Source organism: Lactuca virosa, chromosome 1 (assembly GCF_052849685.1).
Source record: "Lactuca virosa cultivar CGN04683 chromosome 1, Lactuca_virosa_CGN04683_v6, whole genome shotgun sequence".
Taxonomy (NCBI): Eukaryota; Viridiplantae; Streptophyta; class Magnoliopsida; order Asterales; family Asteraceae; genus Lactuca; species Lactuca virosa.
In genome coordinates this window covers 168,725,938-168,752,074 of record NC_136426.1, presented here as the reverse complement: position 1 = coordinate 168,752,074, position 26,137 = coordinate 168,725,938, and the positions used below count along the sequence as shown (strand labels likewise).

Genomic DNA, 26,137 nt, shown 5'->3' with positions numbered 1-26,137 from the left:
AGAAGGTAAAAAGTCCAGACCTTGCTTCTTCTTTCATTAGATACTCTTTTGGAGTAACTTAGGGCTTTCGGAAGCCATATTGGAGCCATACTTGGATGCAACCACGATTTTGGGATAAGAACTTCAGATTTGGAGCCATTGAGGGTTCCCATGGCATAAAGGTGCCAACTTTATGGCCATGGGAGACCCATGCATCATATAAACCCCTTTTTATGGCTTTTTGAGCCAAAGGCCCCATGCATGTACATCAAGTTTGAAGCTTCACGTATAAAATGGGCCCTAGGAGGCCAGATCTATGGCTTTGACGTGTTAAGACCCATTATAATCGACTGTATAGTTTTGGACAAAGAGGGACTCGGCGAGTCGGGACGCTTTTTCCCCCGAAACAACTTCTGGAAATGGTTTTGGTTGAGTGGATGGAACACTCAGCCTGCTAGGGGTTTGTTTTGGGACTGGAAATCATAGGACTCGGCGAGTGTATGAATAGACTCGGCGAGTTCAAGGCAATCTCCCAACTCATGAAGACGGACTCGACGAGTTGTTCATAGAACTCGGCGAGTCATAGACTGGACACATTCATAAGATGAAGATGAACTCGACGAGTTCAAGGATGAACTCGGCGAGTCGGTTGAAGATGGTCCCGATGCTATAGTTGAAGGTGAACTCGTCGAGTTCTTGCTAGACTCGACGAGTAGAGTCGGGGGTTGTATCATTTTGAAAGGATAGGGACTCGACGAGTTGGTGGACCAACTTGGCGAGTCAAGTCAACTGGATGTTGACTGTGACCAGGGTTTGACCTTGACTTTGACTTGGATTTGGATTGACCCTTGTAAGGGTTATGAGTATGCAATAGTAATTGGAAAAGGTTGTTGTGTAGGGATTGGGGAGAAGAGGCGAGTCGATTCCCGTGTCGAGGACCGTGCAGATACTACACGACATCGAGGTGAGTTACCTTCCAGTAATGGTAGGTCTACGGCCACAATGTCGGCCCACTAGTAGGAGTTGTATGTTAGGTGATTGTCTTTGTGATATTCATCTAGGTTTGCTACTACCTGATATGTTTATGTGCTAGCATGATATGCTATATGTGATAGTGGTAATAGGGAGGGAATAGTCCCCAAGTTCGGTTGTTAGGACCGAAGGGTAGGTCGGACACCCCAGATATGCCTGTCAGTATGATATGTTAGGATATATGTGGTAGTAGTAGCAGGGGGCGAGATAGTCCCCAGGGTTCAGTTGTTAGGACCGACAGGTAGGTCAGCACCCCAGAATGGCTTGACATGGGTAAGTCAGCACCCCAGAATGGCTTGACATGGATAGGTCAGCACTCCAGAACTGCTTGACAGGGTAGGTCGGCACCCCAGAATGGCCGGACCTGGTAGGTCGGGCACCCCAGAATTGCCCGACAATATGTTTTGTTATGAGATTGTATGGTATGTGGTATGATGGGGGAACTCACTAAGTTTCGTGCTTACAGTTTTCAGTTTTGTTTCAGGTACCTCTTTAGCGAAGGGGAATGAGCCGGCGCAGTAGCGGCACATCACACACACACATAGGATTTCCGCACTATGAGATTTCTTAGGATTGTACTCTGACATTGTTACTATTTTTACGATATGATTTTGAGACATGAGATTATGGTTTTATGAAATGATATGACTCAATTATGTTTTCTTATAAATGTTTTCCAAATTGTTATATCAAAAATGAAATTTTTGGTCTTGAAATTTGGGATATTACATCTAGTATTGAAATCGCTCAAATTCAAAGATAAGAATAAACCCAGGAGGCATTTGAAATAATCAGGATCATGTCTGAAAACCTTAAAAGAAAGATGTGGTGTTGAAATCATGATAAAAATAGAGATAATCAGAGTAAATTCATGTCTAGAAGACCCAAACATTAGTGCCTTTCTCTTTCTCAATTCACTAATTTATTCTCATGATCGAACATCGTTAGCACTTAGCAGCTTCTTATTTGTGTATGAAAAGGGCCTGACTCGGCTAGAAGGTTAAACACAAACACACACAGCCGGTGGTCCAGTGACGAGAGTGGCGGCGGATTCCAGCGAGAGAAGGGAGGAACGACAACGAGGGTGTCGATGATGAGAGAGTAGATGAGGTTAGGTACTTTTAAGAGTAAATTACACAAATCGTCCCTCGTGTAAGTGTCAAAAGATACGTTTAGTCCTTATTTTCAAAAATTAACTCACACCTTCCCTCGTTTGTTTAAAACTTTCATGTTCCCTTTTGTGGGAGAAGTCTCTTAGTACGGGATAGAAATGACAGCTGCTGTGGGAGTAAGCATAAACAAGCAAAAACGACAATGGAAAGAGTAAAAAAAAAGAGTGGAAGTTGCCCCTCCTAGGGTTCCAATTTTAGTTTTAGGTTACATTGGAATCTCTTACTAGTCCATTTCTAATCCCTTTTAGCCAGTTTCTCAATACTCTTCCTGGTGGACCCAAATCAAGCTTCATCCACGTAACCTTAAGCGGGATAGGTGGGAGTAGAGACAGTGGACCGAATTGACCTATGTTCCGTCCCTACCAGATATGAATGACCATATTACTCTTTTCTATTTCGTTTTTCATTTATTTTGTATTCATTTGTTATTTATAATTATTTATTGATTTGTTTATTAATAATAAAAATATTTACTGCCTTCATAAAAAATGGGAATGATCCCCAAGCACAGGTAGTTAAGCACGTTCGTAAGTTCTCCCTTTTTCTTAAGTAAGCATCTTATTCAACATCACCACCCACACCGGCGACCTGCATCTCTGCCGACTCCGGTACTCCCCCGACTCCAAGAAATCTCCGACCACTCCAAGAAATCTCCGGCAACACCATCAAACCCTCTCTCTCTCTCTCTCTCTCTCTCTCTCCCCAAGAAATCTGGTGCACCTGGACAGAAAGAAGAATAGATCGGTATACTTGGACATAAAAGACAATCGAAGAGGGGAAGGAGATGGTAACAGAAGGGGATGGGTAGACCCCAAACCCTAAATCGTCTTCGACATCTGAAGAGTCTAAATTGAAACGCTAGATCGACGACATATCCCCTCATCTTTTCCAATATGCATCTGGAAGAGTCATAGTCACCGAAAACCCCTCTTAACCGTATCCATCTCTATGTAGAACTCTCCAGAAACCACCTATCCCCCTCTGCGATGCCATTGATCTGGACTTTCCTCCTCTCCCTTTCTGAGTACATCTCTATCGATGACTTAGATTCAAAGAACGATGACGACCTACGTGACAGATCCAGTGAAGCTTTTGATGGCAATAGTGATGGATATTTAGATGGTTTCTTTAGAGGTTTAGACAAAGACGTGAAATGGTGGTAGGTGACGGCGACATACCGGAGGAAGTGAAGATGTTTCCGGTTCAGATATCTGGCGGTGGTGATGCCTATTTCCGATGATTTCATAGAGAAAAAGAGAGATAAACAGACAAAGAAACATTACGTGAACAACGAGGACATATTTCTTTTGTTTTTTAAAATTAATAATAATAATAATAACATTAAATAACATTAAATTAATTGAAAAAAAATTACACAAAGTCATTATTGTCGTATCAGATCTAGCATGGATTAAAATCGAAACAAATCAGGAACAAAGCCTCCAAGTTTTAAACAAATGAGGAACGGTCCGAATTAATTTTTGAAAATAAGGACTGAAACATGTCTTTTGGCATTTGAACAAGGGAGATTCGTGTAATTTACTCTAATTTAAAGATCCTTTTTTTAGGTCGGGTAGGAGGAATTAATTAATCTAACCATTTTTAATGTGTAGTTGAAAAAAATAACTTTTTTTTTGGCAAAAGTAACCACTTTGTCCGGAATGGGGTATTCCGGACCAAGAAAAAACATTTTTTTTACTAATTCCGTAATGACATTCCAGATTCTGGACTAAAATTTCGGATTTTGGAAAGAAAAAAAAACCTCTGGAAGAACAAATCCGAATCCGAAGAATAATTCCGGAATTTCGAGAAAAAAATTCGTTTTTTTACTTAAATTTAACAAAAAGTTAAAAAAAACATATTAATGTGAACTATATACGATATTAGTGCATAAAATTAGATATTTTATTAAGAAACGATGACATTAAACATTTTGAAATGTAGTATGTGAAATAACAAAATAAAATAAAAAATTTATTTGAAAATTAAAAAAAAAAAAACTCCGGAATATGAACAGTATTTCGGAATTAAGCATTTTAAAGAAAGTGATTATTTTTAAAACTGAAAAAATATGGTTATTTTTCTTTGAAAACCTCATTTATAATGGTTAGGTTACGCAATTTCCCTTTTTTTGTATCGTGTTTGCTTTAAATAAAAAGTAAATTAGATTTTAGTCCCCATGGTTAAGTCCTTTTAAAGATCCTATGAAGGTTTTTTTTAGTTTTAACATTCATCAGCCAAACAAAAGTTCTTTGTCATGTTTTCGATTCTTAGACTGTTAGACTTAACGAATCATTCATTTAATTGATGAAAAAGACTATTTTGCCTTTTGTCTTTTTGTTCTTTTTCATCCACTTACCATGTTCAAGAACACTAAAATATCTAAACCATAAATCTTAAAGGCTTTAACATCTAAACCAAAAATCTACGAATTAATAATCATTATCACTATAAAAAAAGTTGCAACATAAAGTTTAGACGTTTCAACCTTATTTTTAATAAATACCATTTTATCATCAAGTACGTTATAATGTCAATGGGGTATTATGCGTCTATTGTGTAAGTTACGGATTTTTGGAGTTGACAGAATGATAAAACGTACATAAGTTATGGCAGAAACTTTTAAGTACATTACTATTATAAATTGATAATGTTGGTGTAAGTGGGATATCATTTGCACCTTTGATTTGAGAGAAAAGATTAAGCTGTAAGTTTTATAATTATTATAATTATTTGAATTTTTCTAATACAAAGTAACAACTAGGTAAAAGTATGTAAACCAAATTACACTCGTAGTGGTTTCTTTAAGTTCGACCAAGAGATAGGATGGGGGCAAGGGGGTATTTGTTGCTTTCAAAGGGAGGAGTAAGAAATTTTGAAAGAAATTGATTTTTAGGGTGCGTTTGATGAAGGTAAGAAATTCTAACACCCCTCACTATAGCCTCATTTAAAATTACATTATACTTTGAAACAATTTTTTTTTCATAACTTCAACAAGAAATATCAAATAATGTAAAACATCTTCAATATTTGGTCGGTTTGTCAATAATAACGCCAAAAGTAAGTATATTATTAACTTTTAGATCAACACACCCTTGTTTTCACTCTCACTCATTGATTACAATCTAAACCGCAAAACCTTCTAGAATTGTCTTCTTGTTCTTTACTTCATTTCTACAAAGAATATATAATACTTGTGTCTATATCGAAGAATAAAAGTTTCATGTTGCATTCCTTCTTTCATCCAATGCCTATTTCAGAAAAAAAAAGAAGAAGAGAAATGTGTTAAATAAATTTCCCTTTTTGGAAACTCAATTAGAACCATATAGAAATTGTCAAAATTGGGCAAAATTTTGAGAATGATAAGGACTTGAAAGATACCTTTCTTTGGAACATTCTCATTGTGAGCACCAATGTATCTCGCATTCTGAAAAATGAAAGAGTTAAATACAAGAAATAGCAATGTACTTTTATTGATTAATGTATTATAACATTTTACTTTCATTTCTTCCTATTATAGTTTTGTACTTTGAAAAAATATACTCAATATAGCTATGTCATCTAAATACAAAGCACTTTTCACTGCTATAATTAAATAGATTTCTCAAAGTACAATACCGTAATAAGGAAAAAAAAGTACAATGTTATATTCGGGTAGATTTTTAAAAGTACAATACTTAATAAGATATAAGCTGAAAGTATAACACTATAATAAAAAGAAATGAAAGTAGGATGTGATAATATAAAAATAAATGTAAGTATGTTATTATTTCTTGCAGTTAGCCCCAAAAAATACAATAGAATGATATCTTGTTGACAACAAAAAGATTGGTCCAATAACCAAATCACCCAACAAATCATTGAATTTAGAAAGACCAAGTATTAAAGTTGTAGCGAAAGGTAGTACAGTTTGACTTTTGAGGTCAAAATGTATGTAACAATACTTCCAAATTCAAATTTTGACATGCATCTGTCACAAACTTGCATCAACATATTTTTTATTTGTAGTAGTTGTCATAAGGATTAGTGTAGACATCAATTCTGCCTTGAAACTATAAAAAATGACATCAATTTTGAATCTGAAAAGAAGTTTGTTTGACCTGAAAAGTCAAAGAGTACTATCTCTTTGTAATATGTAAAAAAACTAACTCACTAAGTAAATAAGAACAAGAGGTAAATATTTTACCGAGCATCCTGGAAAGTATTAAAAGGATGTGAAGAACCATCCGAATATGTCAACACAAATTGCGTAGGAAGACCTGAAGGGATCTTTATCTACAAAATCATTATAAGAAAGAGATGACCATTATCAAAATTATAAAGAAGCTTTTTAAGGATTTTTTCGATGATAATGGATGACAGGGGCATTTACGTCCTTTGCATAAACAAGAAATTAAGATTGAGTCTCGGTCCCCTTTTTTCCATCTTTTTGGGTGGGACAAAAATGTGCAATTTTTAATTTGCTTCAATCACAAGTTTTTAAATTTAATACTCCATCTTTCCCATGAGAAGTGCAACAATCTCTATTTTTAGAAACTTTCCAAAAAGTGACAAAAAATCAAGATTCCCTAGTTTTTTCATTGTTGAAGGGTATTTTAGTCATTCGACTAATAATTAAGTAGGTATCCAAAAATTCAATTATTAAATTTATAAATGTATTTTTTTCAACAAGTTAAAATTTTAAATGCCATCAAAATCGCTTATTCAATTTCCCTTCAAGAAAGGATGATTTGCTTGCAAGTTGCAATAGAAACCAAATATATTTAGGAAGTCGATATTAAAATACATCCCTAAATTTATATGCAATCAAACTCATATTCATGTCTATATAAAAAAAAGAAAATTTAAATATCCTCCTACACATCTTAAATTGTGACATGTGTCAGACAAATGTATTAAAATATTATTATTTTAATTAAATATGACACATGTCATCATTTAAGATGGGTAGGAGGATATGTAGACAGAAATTGTAGGAGGATATTTAATTTCTCATAAAAAAAATGAATGTTTTATTTCACATACCGATACATCATTGGTATATTCCCCTTGGATGAAAATTTCTTGTGTCCGATTGATCTTTACTTGGTAGTTTGATCGCCTTAAAGTGAAAGTTGTTTGCTCCCGATTCTCGGAAGAATCCATCTGCAAAAAACAGCCTCAAGTTTTATGAGCCTTAACAAAAATTTCTAAGGGTAAACTGGTCATATCATTCCAATTTCGCAAGTCAGAAACTCAGAATTCTGGTTCAAAAAGTATATGGATAAATGATTTACAAAAAGTACTTAAGAAAACAAGGTTAGGAAAAATATTAAGGGTTAAATGCAAAAAATACTTTCATTTCTTCCTAACAAAACATTGTAGTTTGAAAAAATTACCAATTATAGCAATGCAATAAATATACAAAACATTTTTCAATGCTAAAATTGGGTAGATTTTAGAAAGTATAATCCCCTAATGAGAAAAAAAATGGAAATAGAATGCTATGATTGTGTCGAATTTTTGACGTACAATAAAACTCCTTGATAAAAAAAAATGTGAAAGTACAATATTGTAATGGAAATAAATGAAAGCAGGAATTTAGATATTATGATAACACAAATAAATAAAAGCACGTTATTTCTTGAATTAAGTCCAAAACTAAAATGAGGGCAAATTTGTAAAAAGTGAGGGGTTAATGTCAATAAGAAAAAAGAAAATTAATTTACCAGAAGCAAAATACTAAATGATGCTAGACCAGCTGCCATATATTTGTCTATTTCTTCTTGCATTTCTGGATCTGTGAATTATCATATTTCAAAAGATTAAAAAATCACATTTTAATAAATTATTCATGAAAATTACCAATTTAACCTTGTTAACAAGGTGAACTTACCACAGATTATCTTGTTTTGCTCATTGGCAAAAAGTCGGACTATTTCCCCCTGACAACAACAAAGTTTCTCAAAATTTTAGATTATCATATTGAAAATATAGTTTTTTAATAATATGTATTGTATTATTATTTATAAAAATTAAAACCGAATCAGCAAAAATGTATTGGGGCTCAAGGTCAACCCAAAACTCCAAAATAAAAAAGTACGATTGTATTAAAATATAAAGAATTAACAACTTAAATTACCATATCACATATATAACGCTGTATGTTGATTAAAATATCTAATTAAAAAGAAAACTTGATGATTATATCAACTTAATAGAAGGTTACTTTTTCATTTAGTTTTGTGCCATTGAAAATAATTTATTCTTCTTTAACTATTTTATATCATATTATATATCTAGCTAAAATTTTAAAAGTTGGTACAGATTTTGAATTTAAAAATTATAGATTTGAATATTTTTTTTACCTGACGACCATGATCATCCATTGGTATGCATTCAACAGCAATAAGTTTATCAACATCATCAGCTGTAACCACATACTCTGGACTTGTGGCTCCTGAGAATTTGGAATGAATTACCTTTTTACCCTTTAAGAAAAAGGATTAAATGCAAGAAACAGAAATGTAATTTCATTGTTTCGTATGATAGCATCCTACTTTCATTTGTTTCTATTAAAATTTGAAACATTGTACTTTAAAATTTGTAATGAATTATAACAATGTCATACATATACAACGCGATTTTCAAAGCTACAATTGGGTAGACTTTTCTATGTACAATGTTGTAATGGAAAAGTAAGATACTATAATACATGAGAATTGAGCAATGAATTACCAATCATGCGTCAATGGGTGTGCATTAGAAATTTCGTACACTTTTAAAAAAGGGTTAAATGCAATAGCAAAAAAAATTCATTGCTATAATTGAGTATATTTTTTAAAGTATAATATCTTAATAAGAAAATAATTGAAAGTACAATGCTACACTTGCATAGATTCTTCGAAGTACAATAATGTAATAGAATAATATTAATGTACGATTCTAAAATACACAGAAATGGCAAAATAAATGCAAATACGTTGCTATTTCATGCATTTAGCCTTTAGGAAAACACACACTTAGTGTCATAAATATGAATAATACATATATGGATCCATCTCTCCTATTTTTCCTTTACTATTTTTTGCATTTAGTCAAATAAAATTATTTTTATATACTTACCCTCAATGTACTCCAAAGTAACATCTCGATGGTAATGAACCCACTGAAATACATGCAAATACATTATAAATATATACAAATATCAATCTCATCGTGGTTAATGTTATATTTTATATGCAAATTCTTGAAACTTATATACCTGAAACATGCATTGTGAGGTCCCATGCAATGGAAATCCACACACTAGAAGTTTACCTCCAGGTTTAGCATCCCCAATTATTTGGAACTCTTTTATTCCCGGGCTATCTTCTATTGAAAAACATACATATAGTAATTTCATCAAGGTTTTAATGCAAGAAATAGCAATGCACTTTCATTGATATGTTTATTATAGCATCATATTTTCAATTCTTCCTATTATAGCAATGTGGTTTAAAAAATACATCCAACTATAGCAATGTCATCCAACTTCAAAGCAATTCTCACTGCTAGAATAAGAAAAAAAAAAGAACATAAAGGTACAATGCCATAAATTTGGTAAATTTTCCTAAGTACAATACCTTAATATGAAAACTTTGAAATCACAATGTTGTATTGGAAAGAATGAATTTAGGATGTTGTAATACACAAATATATGAAAGTACATTGCTATTTTAAATATCTTGCATTTAATGCTTTCATAATTGTGTTTGTTACCTTCTAAGTATGAATTACCCCCATCATTAGATCTATCACTATTCACCCTATTAGAGAACAAAAAGAGATTTTTCATTACAGAAAAAAATACTTTGGAAGTACGATGCATCAAGTTATTCTTTTCTCTATGGTCTCTTTCAGCTTGTGAAAATCGTTGCTGACCCTGCAAGAAAAATAAATAAATAAATATTTTCTGCATAAAACTATAAATGAAATGATTGCAACTTAATGCCAAAAGAACTTCTCATGGCTATTAATCATAAGATAGGGGGAGATGATAGTATAAGTTTAAACATAATCATGCCTAAACAAGCTAAAAGAGTAGCAAGTTAGAGCGAAGAATCCAAAATGCAAAAAAATGGCAACCTACTTTCATATGTGTATCATAGCATCATAATTTTATTTCTTTCTCTTACAAACTGTACTTCTAATCTTTTTATAATTGAGGCATTGTACAATGAAATCTAAAAAATTACAACATTGTACTTTTAAAATTTCTTACGACAAATCTTTAACCTAATTTTCCAAGAACAATAACTTACGATTATACTGAACAATGCCTCAATGGCCATTCATTACATCATTGTACTTCAAAATTCTACAAAATTATAACATTGTAATTTCACATTGTTTTCTTAGAAAAGATCTTCAACCTAATTTCCAGGGAACAATAACTTACGATTTGAAATTCCAACGAGATTTGTAGTTGTTTGATAACCACTGCCATAGTTGGACGTTGTTTCCGATCTATATTGAGGCACTGATAAGCAATTTTTGTGAATGTTTGCAATGAATTTGGTTTTGCTTGTTTCCGTATTTCAGGAAAAATGATTTCATCTATCTTTCTGTCTTTATAACGATGTTTGGCCAAGTGAGATAAGAACTTACGTTCGTCATCATATTTTCTAATCATTGCTGGCCTTCCACATAACACTTCAAATAGTATCACACCAAAAGAATACACATCAGATTCTTTTGTAAGTACCCCGGTTGATACATATAATGGATCAACATACCCTAATGTTCCAGCAGCATTGGTGACAAGAAAAGTAAACGCCTGGTTTGTGGGGCCTATTTTAGACAACCCAAAATCAGAAATCTTTGCATTCCAATTCTCATCCAACAAAACATTTGAGCTCTTTATGTCGCGATGTAGCACCCTGTGCCCCTCTCCTACATCATTATGCAGGTAATTTAGTCCACGAGCAGCACCAAGACATATATGAACCCTTTGCGCCCATGTAAGATCAGTGGTCAAATGATTATCGAGGCTTCCATGAATCTCATGCCCATACACAATGATCTTTTCATCACCTTCATCACAGAATCCAACAAGAGAGACGAGATTCTCATGTTTGTAACTTGAGAGCATCACGATCTCCGTCAAGAACTCTTTTTGTCCCTGCCCGCACTTCACATCTAACCTTTTTACAGCGACGGTGGTGGATGGCCAGGTGGAAGAGGCGGGGACGACTGGGAGTTGACCCTTGTACACCCTCCCAAATGCACCCTGACCGATGACATTACTGTCGGAAAAGTTTTCTGTGGCTAATTTGATGGCTTCAAGTGGAATTTTAAGGTGGTTGAGTTCTTGAATAAGAGACATATAAGATATTATTAAATATTGAAAAGATGATTGGAGTGTTGAGGCGCAGATAAGCAAGAACAGAACAGCAGGAAAGATATTTGTTGAATATGTAAATGATTTTCTTTTGAGACATTCAGACCTCTGCATTGACGAATAGAGTCGGTTGACGTTAACCAAAACATTTAAGAAAAATAAAAGCCTCGAAAAGACCGTCCAAGTTCCAATCACATCGTCCCACACGGAACACAAGTCGGCCTTCAATTTTTTTTTTTTTTCTAAATATCTAACTAATATTTATAAAGAGAATTAAAATTATTAAAATGTCTCCTATCAACCCAATAAAATCAAAACTCACCCTTCTTCCATCTCATTTTTATTTTAAATAATAAAATTAAAATATTATATATATATATACTAGGTTAAAACCCGTGGAAACTACGGGAGGTAAGTTAGAAATTTTATATAGTACAAAATAGTTAATAAATATAAAAAAGCATTTGATTGTGGATGGTAAATAAGTACAACTTTATTTGATTTTAAAAAATAAACATAAAACTTCAACATAAATTTTGAAATACTTCCTTGAACACAACATTGGAAGTTTTATTAGTCAAATTACCATCCTTATCTAAAATCAATAACTTCAGTCATTCTCTACTCTTTACTCTTGATAAAGCAACGTATAACTGACCGTGTGAGAAAACCGGTTCTCACAAAAACAACCCAACCCTTTTTAACGATTGACCCTGACTTTTATTTATGGTCATAGCAAAACAAACCACTAGGGGAAATTGTCTCCTTTTGAACTTATATGGAATTTTGTTGTCTGAAGGTGTTAAAGACAACCTTGAAATAAAAACTCGATGCCCAATGTTACTTCCAGTTAAGACCACTATTTCTATGACGCGATTACCCAATGATACGACCTGAAGTCTAGTACCATTACATAACCCATTTTTCTGATCGATATTTCTTAGTAACATAACCGGAACACCGACCTTTAAAATCAACTTATGGTTTGGCAAACCGAAGATTTTAAGTCCATTTAGAACATCAGGTGAATATAAACTCTCATCAAACTGATTGTGAATAAACTCTGTTTGGCAGATGCTATCTGAACTGAGGTATTCTTTTTCTTCTCCAGGAAACAATGAAAGCAGACGATCATTTATTTCTTGAACAACTTCATTTTTCGGTGCAAGTATTGATCTTTCTTCAAAATATTTAGGATCGTTCAAGTTGTCAAGAAGTGATGGATATACAAACTCAATTAATGAACCTATAGGATCAGAATATTGAGTAATAAGAAGATCTTCAGGAATACGAATAACTGCATCACCATCATTAGAACCACCAGCATTTCCCTCTCCTATACCCAAGAGCCAATTTGCAAATAACCTTGTTTGTTGTATTTCAGACGGATCTTTTCCAACAGTCAACCTCATGTTCTTCGTTAATTTTAAAACTTTGCAATTTGTCCATATATATGAAGAACTTAACGACGCGTTGACAATTTCTTGTCTGCTACCATTAGAAACAACTGGTAGAATCTGTCTAAAATCACCTCCAAATACGATTACTTTACCTCCAAACGGGATATGTGAGTTCCTAACGTTACCAAAACTTAAAACATCTCTTAAAGTGCGATCCAATGCTTCAAATGCATGCTTATGAACCATCGGCGCTTCATCCCAAATAATCAGCGATGTTTGTTTTAGTAATTTGGAGGCATCACTGTCTCGATTTATAGAACAAATTGAATTTTCAGTAAGATTTAATGGAATACCAAAGCGAGAGTGTGTTGTTCTACCTCCGGTTAGTAACAAAGAAGCAATACCACTTGAAGCAACAGTCAAAACAATTTGACCTTTAGATCTGATAGCTGTTGATAAAGTCTTCCAAAGAAAGGTTTTGCCTGTTCCACCATAACCATAAACAAAAAACACACCTCCTTTATTATCTTCAATTGCTGCCATGACATCCTCAAAAACACCTCGTTGTTCATTTGTTAATGAAACAATCAGTGTTTGAAATTCGTTTTGAAGACTTGTGATGTCATAAGATAACTCCTTAGCAATCAAACGATTATTAGAAGAAGATACACAATCAAAATCTGGGTAAGGCATGCCTTTGAAGTTCTTGAGGGTGGAATTGTTACGAAGTAGAAATGATCCAATCTCAAACAAAGTCAAGTTCTTCAATTGATGATCAGTAAGGGATAAATCTGTAGAATGGTAAATATAAACTTAGAAAAAAAAATACAAATATATCGTTTATATAAAAAAGGTTAAATTCATTAAAGCTAAGTATTATACCAGGAGACTTTAACCGGCGTCGTTGATTGTAAAGAATTCCGTCTGAAAGGTATTCCCATGTATTTTCCCAAACAAATATTGGTCTTCCCAAACTATCAAAGATCAACATCATTGAAAATAATGACCGTAGGTAATAACCAGTAGCCGAATGGCTTGCTTCTTTAATAGCTTCAATATACTCTTTATCATCGTCTAGAAGCCCTAAAGTGTAACATGCATCTCTAAAAGTAGGACATATTTCTCGATTTACTGTTCGGATATCTTCAAAAGATGTTGGACCTCTGACCTTGTTTAAAAGAATTCTTAAGAAATATGCTTCACCAAGTTTAGGTGAAACAGCATGAATTCTCCCAATTGAAAATCCTATTTCCCTTGGTTCCCATTTCCGTGAATTAGCTTTCCACACAAACTTTGTAGGGAATTCAACATAAGTAAGATCTCGGGCTTGTTTATAGATCTTGTTACACTCAAGCCAAGATGTGAACATTGAAGATGCAACTGACGGTTTGTCAAGGATATTGTCGATATCATCATCTGGATCATAAATAACTTGTTGTTGATCAGGAAGATGAAAACGAAGCCTAACCACAGAAGGATACCTATAATGAATATCATAACCAAAAATTCTCCATGATGCTTCACATGCAGATATATATCTACAATCATAATACTCTTTGATTTCATCTACTGAATTATCAGTAACACTTTCATTTTTCGATTTTATGACAGCAAGTGTAGCCCTGTCAGGACCTTTATTGATATATTTGAATAAATACTTTACAGAACCAGCTTGATTGCACCACTCGACATTAATGTGTCCTTGATATCTTTTCAAAAGGTCTTTGTTATAAGCAACAACATGTCTGTTATCTAATTTGACACCAGACTTTTCAACAAAAGATCCGTCATTTCGTCTCCTATATATCGGAAAACCGTCTTCATCGGCTGAAGTTTCATTGGAGAATTTTTTCGGAAAGTTTTTTGAACACTTATTATCAACCATGCATGGGCATTTCACATTTTCAGCACCACAAGGACCATTCATCATGAACTCGCTCACAAGTGAATACAAATCAGTATCTTCATTAATGTTTGGAAGCTCGGCCGAAATATACTTATCAATTTGTTCAACAGTACGGAGTTTGTCATCGGAGTGCAAAAAGAGACATATATGACTATGAGGCAGGCCGCGCTTTTGAAACTCGATTGTATAAACAACTATAAATTTTTTTAAGGAAAGTAAAAAAAATAATAAAAAACGTCAGTAATGTAAATAGATAAAAAAAAGATAAATAATAAATGAAATGTAATAATTTTGTTAGGTATGATAGTATTTATACCATAAATATGAAGATGGTAAAATTGAAATTTTAAAATCAGACATACCTCCTTGAACTTTTCCGAATAATTTTTTCTCTCGCAAGTCTTTAATCATTGCATCAAGCTTTATTTTAAATATCCTACACAGAATATATGGCCTGTCTTCAGGTTTGAGATTTGTGTCTTTAAGAAACCTTTTGATTTCAGGCCATTTTGGATTGCATGTTATAGTTATAAAAAAATCTGGATATCCAAACCATTTACAAAGGGATATAACATCCAAATAGTTCTGCTGCATGTAACGTGCACCACCAGTAAAAGAAGAAGGTAAGATAACACGTTGTCCAGTGTTGGAAAAAGTTTTCTTCCCCTGATCTTGTACATTTCGAAGATGTTCGTAGGATGCACATCTAAGATTTTTTTGTTTTTTCCAGTACGAAAAAAAGTCTCTCGCTTTCGATCATTGTATAAGCATCAACCAAAAACTGTTGGAAAAGCCTTTTTGAATTAAGAATTAATGAGAAGCTATTAATCCTATTTTGAATTTTGTAAGCAAAAAATTCTCTCATTGTACAGTTAGGGCGCTTGCTGCTGCTTGAACTTGTTAGACCTCGATGAAGGATGTCTACTCTATACCCATCATCACCATATGGAAAGAGTAGTGGATACTGAAGAGCGAGATAAGAAGGATGTAATTCACTAATACGTTGAAGAGAACTCGATGAATTTTGTACAATGATATCTCTATTTTGAAAAGAATCATCAATGTCTCCAACAATTAGAGCAACAACTTCAGATGTAGACGATAAATTATATGTCCTTCCATCTTGTATCCTTTTTCCAATAAGGCGTAACTTAAGGTCAATGTGAGGATTGTCGTGGAAACAATCTCTCACCATCCTATAAGTCTGAACCAACACATTATTCGAATCCAACATAAGTTTCAAATCATGTATAATCTGAAGATCAACTGAATCACAAGTTGATGTAGATGCATCTTGTTGTCGACTGCAAATAAAATGTAATTTAAATGTTAATAGTTGTAATGAAAAATAATGAAAAAACATAAAATAATTTTGATATGTGTGAATATGTACCCAAAAATTGTTTGCCTATTTGACTCCTCATTATCGGTGTCATATATGTATAACTGAGAGAATTTTGGTTTAGATCCATTTGAGGGTAACAAACTTCCAATTCTATGATAATTTTGACCGCCAAGTCTGAATATGAATGGAGCTTTTCCACTATTAATGGATGCATCAACTTTCCCACCCATTGAGGTAAATGAGAACATTGAATTGTAACGACGAATGTTGTTAATGAAGTATTTGGATTTAGAATCTGTTGAATGAAAAAGATTTAGGTAAGTTGGTGGCGCTTCTTTAGAATCTGGCAACTCAACCTTGCCATGACCACAACATAGTGAAATACTTGTATTCTGTTTATCTTTTCCTCTAATAGATTCAGCTGTCCATAACTTTGCATTACATATTTGACATACAACATTCTGGTCACCATGATCAATGTAATATGTTTAAAAAAAATCAATGTCAAATATAACAATCTATGTAGCTGTAACAATTGCATAAATTTAAGATAATAATTAATTCAAATAACTTTGTTTGTTGTGATGGTTACCTTTTGATACACCTTTAACTATGTTTGCATGGGTATGTTGATCATTAACTTCTCCGTGTATTGTAAAGTCAAACATAGGAATTGCAGATATGTTGGTAGGCTTCCTTTTTAATCTCTGGTTTCGTCTTGTTAAATTATCAGAAGAAGAAGAAGAAGGTTGAATTATAGTCGACGAGTCGATGGATTGCATGCCATTGGAAAAGAAAGATTGATGTCTGCTATTTGATATTGGTGTTTGGATGTTATTATAAGAATTATATATGCCTGTAAAAAATGATAGAAGAATTAGACAGTATAATTTTTGCTAGAAATTTTAAACATTTAATGAATGACAGTAATAATAGGTGGACGAAAATTACTCATACCATTGGAAATGTTAGATAATGGTGTTCTAACATTTCGAATTGAAGAAGGAGATTGTAAGCTTCTTTGTTGATATGAAAACGATTTATAGTTACTTGTATTTTCGTTACCAACATTTTTTGAGCTGTTTGAAGGTCGAAACTGTCCACAAGGAGTGCACATTTCTGTTATACAATATAAACATTTGTTAAAAAATATATAATTATCTATAAGAAATCAAGGTATGAAAAGAAAAAATATATATATTTATAAGAAATGGAAAACGATTACCATGGATGTGCATGTTCAAAACATTAGAATTATATTGACTTTGAAAGATTGATGCGGTAGAGATTCCTTTGGATTTTCTATTATCCAAATATAACTTTCTAATCTTTCTTCTCTCTAGCATAATTATAATACATGTCCATTCGTTCTATAAAACAAAAGTAACGAAACGATAAAAATATTACAATAAAATGTATTCAAAATATAATGGAAAATTAAAAATGTTTCAAGATACTTAAAAAGATTTAAAAAACGTTTTAAGAGATTGATATGTAATTCGTTCATATAATAATCTCGAAAATAGTAAAAGTTGGATAATAGGTTGTAGAAAATGACTCATACCATTGGAAATGTTAGATAATGGTGTTCTAACATTTAGAATTGAAGTAGGAGATTTTAAGCTTCTTTGTTGATGTGAAAACGATTTATAGTTGCTTGTATTTTCGTTACCAACATTTTTTGAGCTCTTTGAAGGTAGCAGCTGTCCAGAAGGATTGCACATTTCTGTTATACAATGTAAACATTTGTTAAAAAAATATGTAATTATTTATAAGAAATGAAGGTATGAAAAATGATTACCATCGACGTGCATGTTCAAAACATCTAAATTATATGGACTTTGAACGGTTGATGCGGTGGAGATTCTTTTCGATTTTCTATTATCCAAATATAACTTTCTAATCTTTCTTCTCTCTCTAGCATAATTATAATACATGTCCATTCGTTCTATAAAACAAAAGTAACAAAGACGATAAAAATATTACAATAAAATGTATTCAAAATATAATGAAAAATTTAAAATGTTTCAAGATACTTAAAAGGATTTATAAATCGTTTTAAGAGATTGATATGTAACTCGTTCGTATAATAATCTTGAAAATAGTAAAAGTTTGATAAAAAACAAAATTGATACTATCACCATTCTGTTTCATGTTTAAAACATGTACGGTTGATGAATACCGAAGGAATGAAGTAGAAAAATAAATTTTGGATTTTTTTTTTATCCAAATATATTTTTCTAAGTTTTCTCTTTTCTTTAGCATGACTATAGTCCATATTGTTCGTTGAATCTGCAAAAAAACAGTATCTAAATGTTAAAAAAGATGATATATATTTGTAAAGATGTTATAAGTATATATGGACAGTTAAATAATCACAATCAAATAAAAATTACATTGGATTATACATATGAAAATTGTATTAATCCGCATAGTTATAAAAAAATAACAAAAAATGTAAATGTGAATGTACATATTACATATATTAAATAGATGCGTATATATGAATACAGATACAAAGCAATTTTAAAACAACATTTACTATTATTTTAAACTTATGTGGCTCACCCAAAACATACCTTGAGAAACAAAACACTCCGGCAGGCAAAGAAGAAAGCAACGACTGCAACGAAGATGTAGAGGGTAGCGACGGCGGCCGATTGTGGAATCGGCGACTCACTGCGTGCTAGGCGAATAAAAGGGTTAGTAATCGAAGACTCGATCTGACTTTTTGTGGTAAAAATTATCAATTTGGTATCAATAATGACTTTTTTTTTCAACCTTATTGGCGATTTTGGTTTTGAAAGAGGAATGAATAGATAGTATAGAAGAAAGATACATGGATGGAGGTCAAAATCTGGATAAAAGGTTTTCAAGAATTAATGGCTCTGATGCTGCAACACGTTTGAAGAAGAGGAATCAAGGTAAAACGTTTTTTTTTTTTTTTTTTTTTTTGCAGAAGTTGCAGAAATAATTGTTTGAATAGATTGCAGATTAGGTGTTTATTAAACTGTTTAGGTGATTGAACTTGAAAATCGAAATTTGAATTTTCATTGTTAATGTGCGTAAATTTCAAAATACAGCATGTGAAATTTTGGTTTTATATTCGATTTCCCGCTTGGTGTTTTATCATGTATTTTGAAATTAACAAAAATTATGCATTTTTAAAATAAGTCAGTGTTCATATGACGGGGGTGTATAAAATGTAATAAAATCAAACGATTATAAATGGGTATAATAGGAATTTTAATTATATGTTTGTTTGTTAGGGTTAGGATGCATCTTTGTTTGCATTAGGTTGAGAAGAAACTATCACAGTATGATAATTTCAGTATACTTTTCTCTAATTTATGTGTTTATGAGCATTTATAAATTTCTACTTATTGTGCTTCAATTAGTTTAATCTCATTACACAAGTTTAAACAAAAACTTTGTAGTTCAAAAAAAAAATTAGAAAAGTCAATGAAATGAGAATAAATATTACAACTTTTATGAATGTAATCTATAATAAGTTTACTTGATATATAAAGATGAACAACAAAATTCAAAAAAAAAATCAATTATATAAAAATTGAGAGCCAAAACAGAAAACAAAAAAGTTAATTAAAGACTAAAGAAAACAAAAAAGTTAATTAAAGACTAAAATACCCCTGGGACGATTTCCATACGTATAACTTTTTCTTGTTAAGATAGCAAATAAGGGTATCTAACACTCAAATTTCAGTTAGATATAACAATATATCGGTATTAGAAAATAAAAAACGATGATTAATATATATGTATTAGATATAACAATATGTCACCCATCTGCCCATTTTGCCCTCTAGAAATAAGGAATGAAACTTTACATTATCGTTTTTTCCAAAAATAATAAAAAAGGAATAAAACCTCTATTTTCTTTAAACTTATTTAAAACATGGACATCATCAGTACCAAAACTGAAAGGCATAAAATACACAAATGAAAGACATAAAATACATTGCATACAATGATAAAATCGATAATTGTAAGAAAGGCATAAAATTTCATAACAAACATTTAGGGACAGAAATATATTCATATCAAAAGAAAATTAAAATAGTAGTGAATTGTATTTTTCAAAATACAATGTCAAAATAGTTACGAAATGATAAAAAAAACAATATTCAATAAAATTAAAAACAAAACCAAACATAAATGTCTTAAAATCCATCGATGCAAAAGAGTAGTGAATTGTACTTTTCAAAGTACAATGTCATAATAACTTCTTCACCAAGTTTGAAGAATTATTAAAAACTTAATGGGTACTTATAAATAAAGCTAAAGCAAGAAATGTTTCAATAAATGTTTGTCTTCTTATTTTTCAACTTTTGGTATCAAAAGCTTGATCCCCTCTCCAGTTCTAGTTGAAAGACGTGGTGCTTTTGTTGATGACGAATTCGAATATTGTTCCACATCATACACTTCTTTAAACTTGCGTGTTAAATTCATCGGAGTACTTTTTACATAATTAGAACTTGTTGGTGTCAAAATATCCCCGGTAGACGGTGTAACATTTTCATCAGAATGTGAAACCCAATCCTTAAAACAAAAAATTAAACCATATTATGAAAAAAATGAAGAAGTAAAATACTTATAATGGCATTATATTAGTGTTAAATTATACCTTGGTAAGTATTTTTTCCTGGGAATTGGAGTCGGATGGTCCATCGTTCAAAGACTCTAAAGTTGCAGGCTATAGATGTGACAATATATGTTTTATATGTGATATATTTGCAAATACTTTAAAATAATAGTAAATGGTGTTTTAAATTTGCATAATAAATTTAAATAATAGTAAATGATAACCTGCAACTGAAGTAGCTTTCTCTCAAAAGTCTCAATTATTTGCTTTTCCTCCGTTACCCTTGAGATTGTGTAGATACTGTTTTGAAATTTCACATTATATTTCGTGACACTCACTTTAAAAGCTAAATGCTTATTTTTCAAAAAATTGAGTTCGGGAGGATATATGCCCAAACTGAATCCAAGCTGAAAAAATGGTAAAAATAACTATTACATTTGGAGTCGAACGGTAAAAATAAATAAATTTGAAAAAGTATTGCTAATGTACCCTAGTATGTTTTTCTGCTAAATCTCTGGTTGAAATTCCCAAGAGCCCATATGCTTCCCGATCAAACATAGTTAAGATTGTAGAAGCAGAATCGTCTTGAACACAAACTGGAATCATGTATCTAAAAAAGAAAGTTATAACAATTTCAAATTGTTAAATTAAAAAGAGAAAAACATAATAATTTTTTTTAAAATTATTTAAAAAAAACCTTGGGATAGGAACTTTAGTAGACTTGTTGCATTCAACATTTGTACACTTGTAAAGTTTCACATCTTCATTGGTATTCGGAATTTCAACTGCCTTTACGTGACAGTCGGGACAACTTTGGTAACACCAAGGTTTGTCTTGGCGGATACCTATTATAGTACTGACAATGATGAACTCTTCAACCTGCTTAAAAAAAAAGCAAGATGTTAATAAACATAAACATTAACATATAAATATATGTTTGTATAAAAATTGATTTACCTGGACAGGTTCTTTACTTTTGTAAATTGTCTTAACTTCATTATTTTTTAGGAAATCATCATTGATTGAAAGATGTTTCGTCCGAATCAAGCTGATGATGGTACCGGATGATTGTGAAGATTCATTATCCTTAGCCAACCTGATTAATATTTAATTATAAGTATATATTTCAATGTGATATAATGTCATATAATAAAAAACGAATGTTTATTAGAACGAAAGTAACAAAGTAAACATAAATACAAAAAATCAATAAGTTAAAAATAAATAAACATAAAAGAAAGTAACCAACTTTTCTCTAAACTGTTTGATTTCATCAATATCAGTGTTGATGAAGACAGTTGTAACATCATAGTAACTTGCAACACCGATATTACCTATAGACAACATAATAAATGTTATAAAGATATTTATAATAAGAAATAAATTGACAATTATTGTGTGACAAACCTCTATAATCATTTATTTTTGCAAACTGCAAAATTATAACAACACAATCATCAGTGTTATGATTGTCAAGATAATCAGAAACTTTGTTGGCAAAATGACCCCACAAAGTGACCTTAAGATGTACACCACCGAAAAAAAACAAAATTAAAGACTATGTGATAAAAAAATTAAAATAAATAACAAATATTCAAAATGAAATTTTTCTAACTCCAAGTTTTTGAGCTCAAGATGGATTCTCTGCTTGTCTTTTTTCTGAGAGGGGATAATAGTAGTACGGGAGACAACCACGCCAATAACATCTATGAAATTCATTTTGTATTAATATTAAAAATAGTAAATAATGTTAGGTAAACTAATTAATAATTAGTATTTATTAAATTTTTTGAAAACGTACCAACAGATCTTTGGGTGGGGATAATCTTGGAATTAATTTTCTGAAAATCCACAAAAGATAATCCAAAAACATTTTCCGGAAAATCAAGAGAATCCTTAAGTTTTGTTTCCCTTACAAAGGTTATTTTATTTGGAAGATCAGAAAAGATGGTAGATTTCGGATGTGGATTGTGTTTGGCAACAGATAGGGTGGTAATTTCATAAACGGATCCCTCACGAAGACTTTTCTCAAACTTATAAAATAAGTTTTGGAAAACATTAGCTTGAATTAGAGTTCCCTAAACAATATACAAGACAACATTATCAATTTGTAATCAAGTAGTATATTTAAAAAAAAAATGTATGATAAAATGCAATATTTTTTTGGAAAACAATAAGAATATACCTGTTCATCCAAGAAAATCATTTCGATGGAGTACTTTTCGTTATCATTAAATTTAGAATTGAGCGTCCATAATTTCAATACTTTCACTTTGATAGTGACATCCGAATTGACTGGGTCAATGTCTTTTATGAATGTAATCTTTGAAGTAGCCATATCTGTAAAAAAAATTAGAAAAGTCAATGAAATGAGAATAAATATTACAACTTTTATGAATGTAATCTATAATAAGTTTACTTGATGTATAAAGATGAACAACAAAATTAAAAAAAAAATCAATTATATAAAAACTGAGAGTCAAAACAGAAAACAAAAAAGTTAATTAAAGACTAAAATACCCCTGGGACGATTTTCTGTCCAACACAACCATGAAAATGTCACCCATCTGCCCATTTTGCCCTTCAAAAAAAACAAAAGTAAAAAAAAACAAAACACAAAAGTAGGATGCTATTATATGCAAAAAAAAAAAAAAAAAAAAAACATAAAATCACTAAAAATGACCAACATGAACAAAAAGGTAAACATAATCAATTACACTAAAAAAAACTTTTAGCTTATGTTATGATTAATTAGATAAACTACCTATAAATGATGTATTGATAAAGGAGTTATTTGTTAGACAAAACAGAAAACAAAAAAGTCAATTAAAGACTAAAATACCCCTGGGACGATTTTCTGTCCAACACAACCATGAAAATGTCACCCGTCTGCCCATTTTGCCCTCCAGAAAAAACAAAAGTAAAAAAAAAAAAAAAAACACAAAAGTACGATGCTATTATATGCAAAAAAAAAAAAACTAAAAAATAACATAAACACGCCAATAACATTTTGCCCTTCAGAAAAAACAAAAGTACAAAAAAAAAAACAAAACACAAAAGTAGGATGCTGTTACATGCAAAAAAAAAATTAAAAAAAAAGTAAAAAATAACATAAAATCACCAAAATGACCAAAGATCACCAAAATGAACAAAAAGCTAAACATAATCGATTACACTCAAAAAACTTTTAGCTTATGTTAGGATTAATTAGATAAACTACCTATAAATTATGTATTGATAAAGGAGTTATTTGTTAGACAAAACAGAAAACAAAAAAGTCAATTAAAGACTAAAATACCCCTGGGACCATATTCTGTCTAACACAAACATGAAAATGTCACCTATCTGCCCATTTTGCCCTCCAGAAAAAACAAAAGAAGAAAAAACAAAACACAAAAGTAGGATGCTATTATATGCAAAAAAAAAAAAAAAACTAAAAAATAACATAAGATCACCAAAATGACAAAAAAGTAAAAATTATCGATCTGTTCGATTTATTTTATTTGTATACCTTCAACATCTTCAATTTTTTTTATTTACCAAAACTGAAAAAACAAATAAAAAGTTTTATTAATTAACTGAAAGCCAACAATAGATGGGATGAACAACGAAATTTAAAAAAAAAATCAATTATATAAAAACTGAAAGCCAACAATCCTGAAATTATTAATTAACTGAGTAATGTGATTTCACTAAAAATCCGTAAAATGAACAAAAAGGTAAACATAATCGATTCCACTCAAAAAACTTTTAACTTATGTTATGATTAATACCCCTGGGACCATTTTCTGTCTAACACAACCATGAAAATGTCACCCATCTGCCCATTTTGCCCTCCAGAAAAAACAAAAGTAAAAAAAAACAAAACACAAAAGTAGGATGCTATTATATGCAAAAAAAAAATAAACAAAAACAAAAAAATAACATAAAATCACAAGAACTTTACCCTCTTGAATCATCCAAAAAGTTAAAAAAAAAAACAAATATGTTTGAACTTTAAGAAAAATAAAAGGACCATAGTGGTATTTAGTGTTGGAACTTTCAAAATTAAATTTGTCACCAAGTTGGTAATCTGTACATGAAAACACACACATTCAAATACAAAAACAATATCAACATTGTTGATCATTAGCAATCATACTGATCATCAATTTGTTGTTGTTCGGTACACTTTCAGTAACAACCCATCACACTTCAAAGAAAAACAAAACACAAAAAACGAAAGTAAAAAACGTCAGTAAAAGATTAAAATACCCCTGGGAACATTTTCTGTCGAACACAAACATGAAAATCACACTGCAGAGAACATCAAAGAATATCAAAACACAAATAACGAATAATGATTTCACAACAAATGTTTTTAGCAAACAGAGCTGCATTGGTATTAATATATTTTCACAAAAAGTTTATAATTTTTGAGTTATGTAGATGAACTCACTAGATTTGTTATGTCGACAGTGTGCAGAATGCAGATGCAGAAATCGTAATATTGAAGAGGAGAATGGATGTTGAAGACGAGAAAGCACAATATAAACGGAGTTAGAATATTATATTGAAATTCCTGATTTTTTGGGATTCATTTAAATATTGAAAAGAGTCTTAAAAAGATAAGATATACAGTCAATGAAATTGAACGTAAGTTGTTATTGTTTCCAAAGAAACATGGATTTTTAATTTTTAATTTGAATGGTATATGATCCGAAAATGATAAAGATGAAAAAAATTCGGGATTTTTTCTAGAGGCATGCAATTTATGCGAATTTTTAAGATTTATTTTGTTTTATAAAATTTTAGATTTTAGAATTACAAAATAGGATTAAATGAATAGATGACACATGGCAGATTTGCAATGTAGAAAGGGGACATGTGGCCAATTATAGGTTTTGTTTATTAGAGGAGGTATATATATATATATATATATATATATATATATATATATATATATATAAGTGATATTTATTTCATATTTATTTAATTTTGGTTTAATATTCTCTAAGAAATTTATAAGTTTTAATAATATGATTCAGAAACAAGACCAGTGATTGGTTGGATTAGCGTAAAACTCGCGGATAAGAACGTAAGTCGCGGTGCCGGACCACAGTCATCGTCGGGAAGATTCCTCTCTGTTCATCATTATTAAAACAAGTAAGTTTTCTTATAGAATTTTAAAGCAAAAATACGTAAATATGAGTAAATTTTCAGACATACTATCCAAAGAATATATTCCTGGTAAAAATATCAACAATGAAGAAGATTATGATGATAATCAAATAAATTCTATTGAAGAAACCGTTAATAACATAGAACAAAGTTGAATAATTGGACAATACCTAAAACTA

The 26,137-nt window shown here is 31.3% G+C and overlaps 2 protein-coding genes and 1 long non-coding RNA gene across 4 annotated transcripts; 1 reads left to right on the top strand and 2 right to left on the bottom strand.

The window, feature by feature from the left end:
* Positions 1-5,221: 5,221 nt before the first annotated feature.
* Positions 5,222-11,652, bottom strand: LOC145161026 (putative serine/threonine-protein kinase PBL12). Of its 2 annotated transcripts, none has more exons than XM_079080454.1 (11): positions 10,603-11,652; positions 9,924-10,086; positions 9,427-9,536; positions 9,288-9,330; positions 8,531-8,622; positions 8,059-8,107; positions 7,892-7,962; positions 7,209-7,328; positions 6,370-6,458; positions 5,565-5,610; positions 5,222-5,434 (listed from the first exon to the last, which is right to left on the bottom strand). In XM_079080454.1, the coding sequence occupies exons 1-11, from the start codon at positions 11,527-11,529 to the stop codon at positions 5,405-5,407; spliced, it is 1,740 nt and encodes a 579-aa protein (XP_078936580.1). In that variant the 5' UTR covers positions 11,530-11,652; the 3' UTR covers positions 5,222-5,404. The 2 variants fall into 2 exon arrangements, with proteins under 2 accessions (XP_078936580.1, XP_078936588.1); XM_079080462.1 differs by having other exon boundaries at positions 9,427-9,533.
* A 569-nt stretch (positions 11,653-12,221) lies between these two features.
* LOC145123707 (uncharacterized) lies at positions 12,222-18,138 on the bottom strand. The gene is made up of 9 exons (XM_079058923.1): positions 17,997-18,138; positions 17,760-17,921; positions 17,153-17,314; positions 16,837-17,051; positions 16,244-16,656; positions 15,633-16,154; positions 15,213-15,556; positions 13,827-15,044; positions 12,222-13,735 (listed from the first exon to the last, which is right to left on the bottom strand). Exons 1-9 carry the CDS (start codon positions 18,136-18,138, stop codon positions 12,222-12,224), a joined length of 4,692 nt encoding a protein of 1,563 aa, XP_078915049.1.
* A 626-nt stretch (positions 18,139-18,764) lies between these two features.
* Positions 18,765-25,477, top strand: LOC145107339 (uncharacterized). The gene is made up of 3 exons (XR_013707825.1): positions 18,765-18,897; positions 19,003-19,119; positions 25,257-25,477. It is a non-coding gene; the product is annotated as an uncharacterized LOC145107339 (long non-coding RNA).
* Positions 25,478-26,137: the final 660 nt, after the last annotated feature.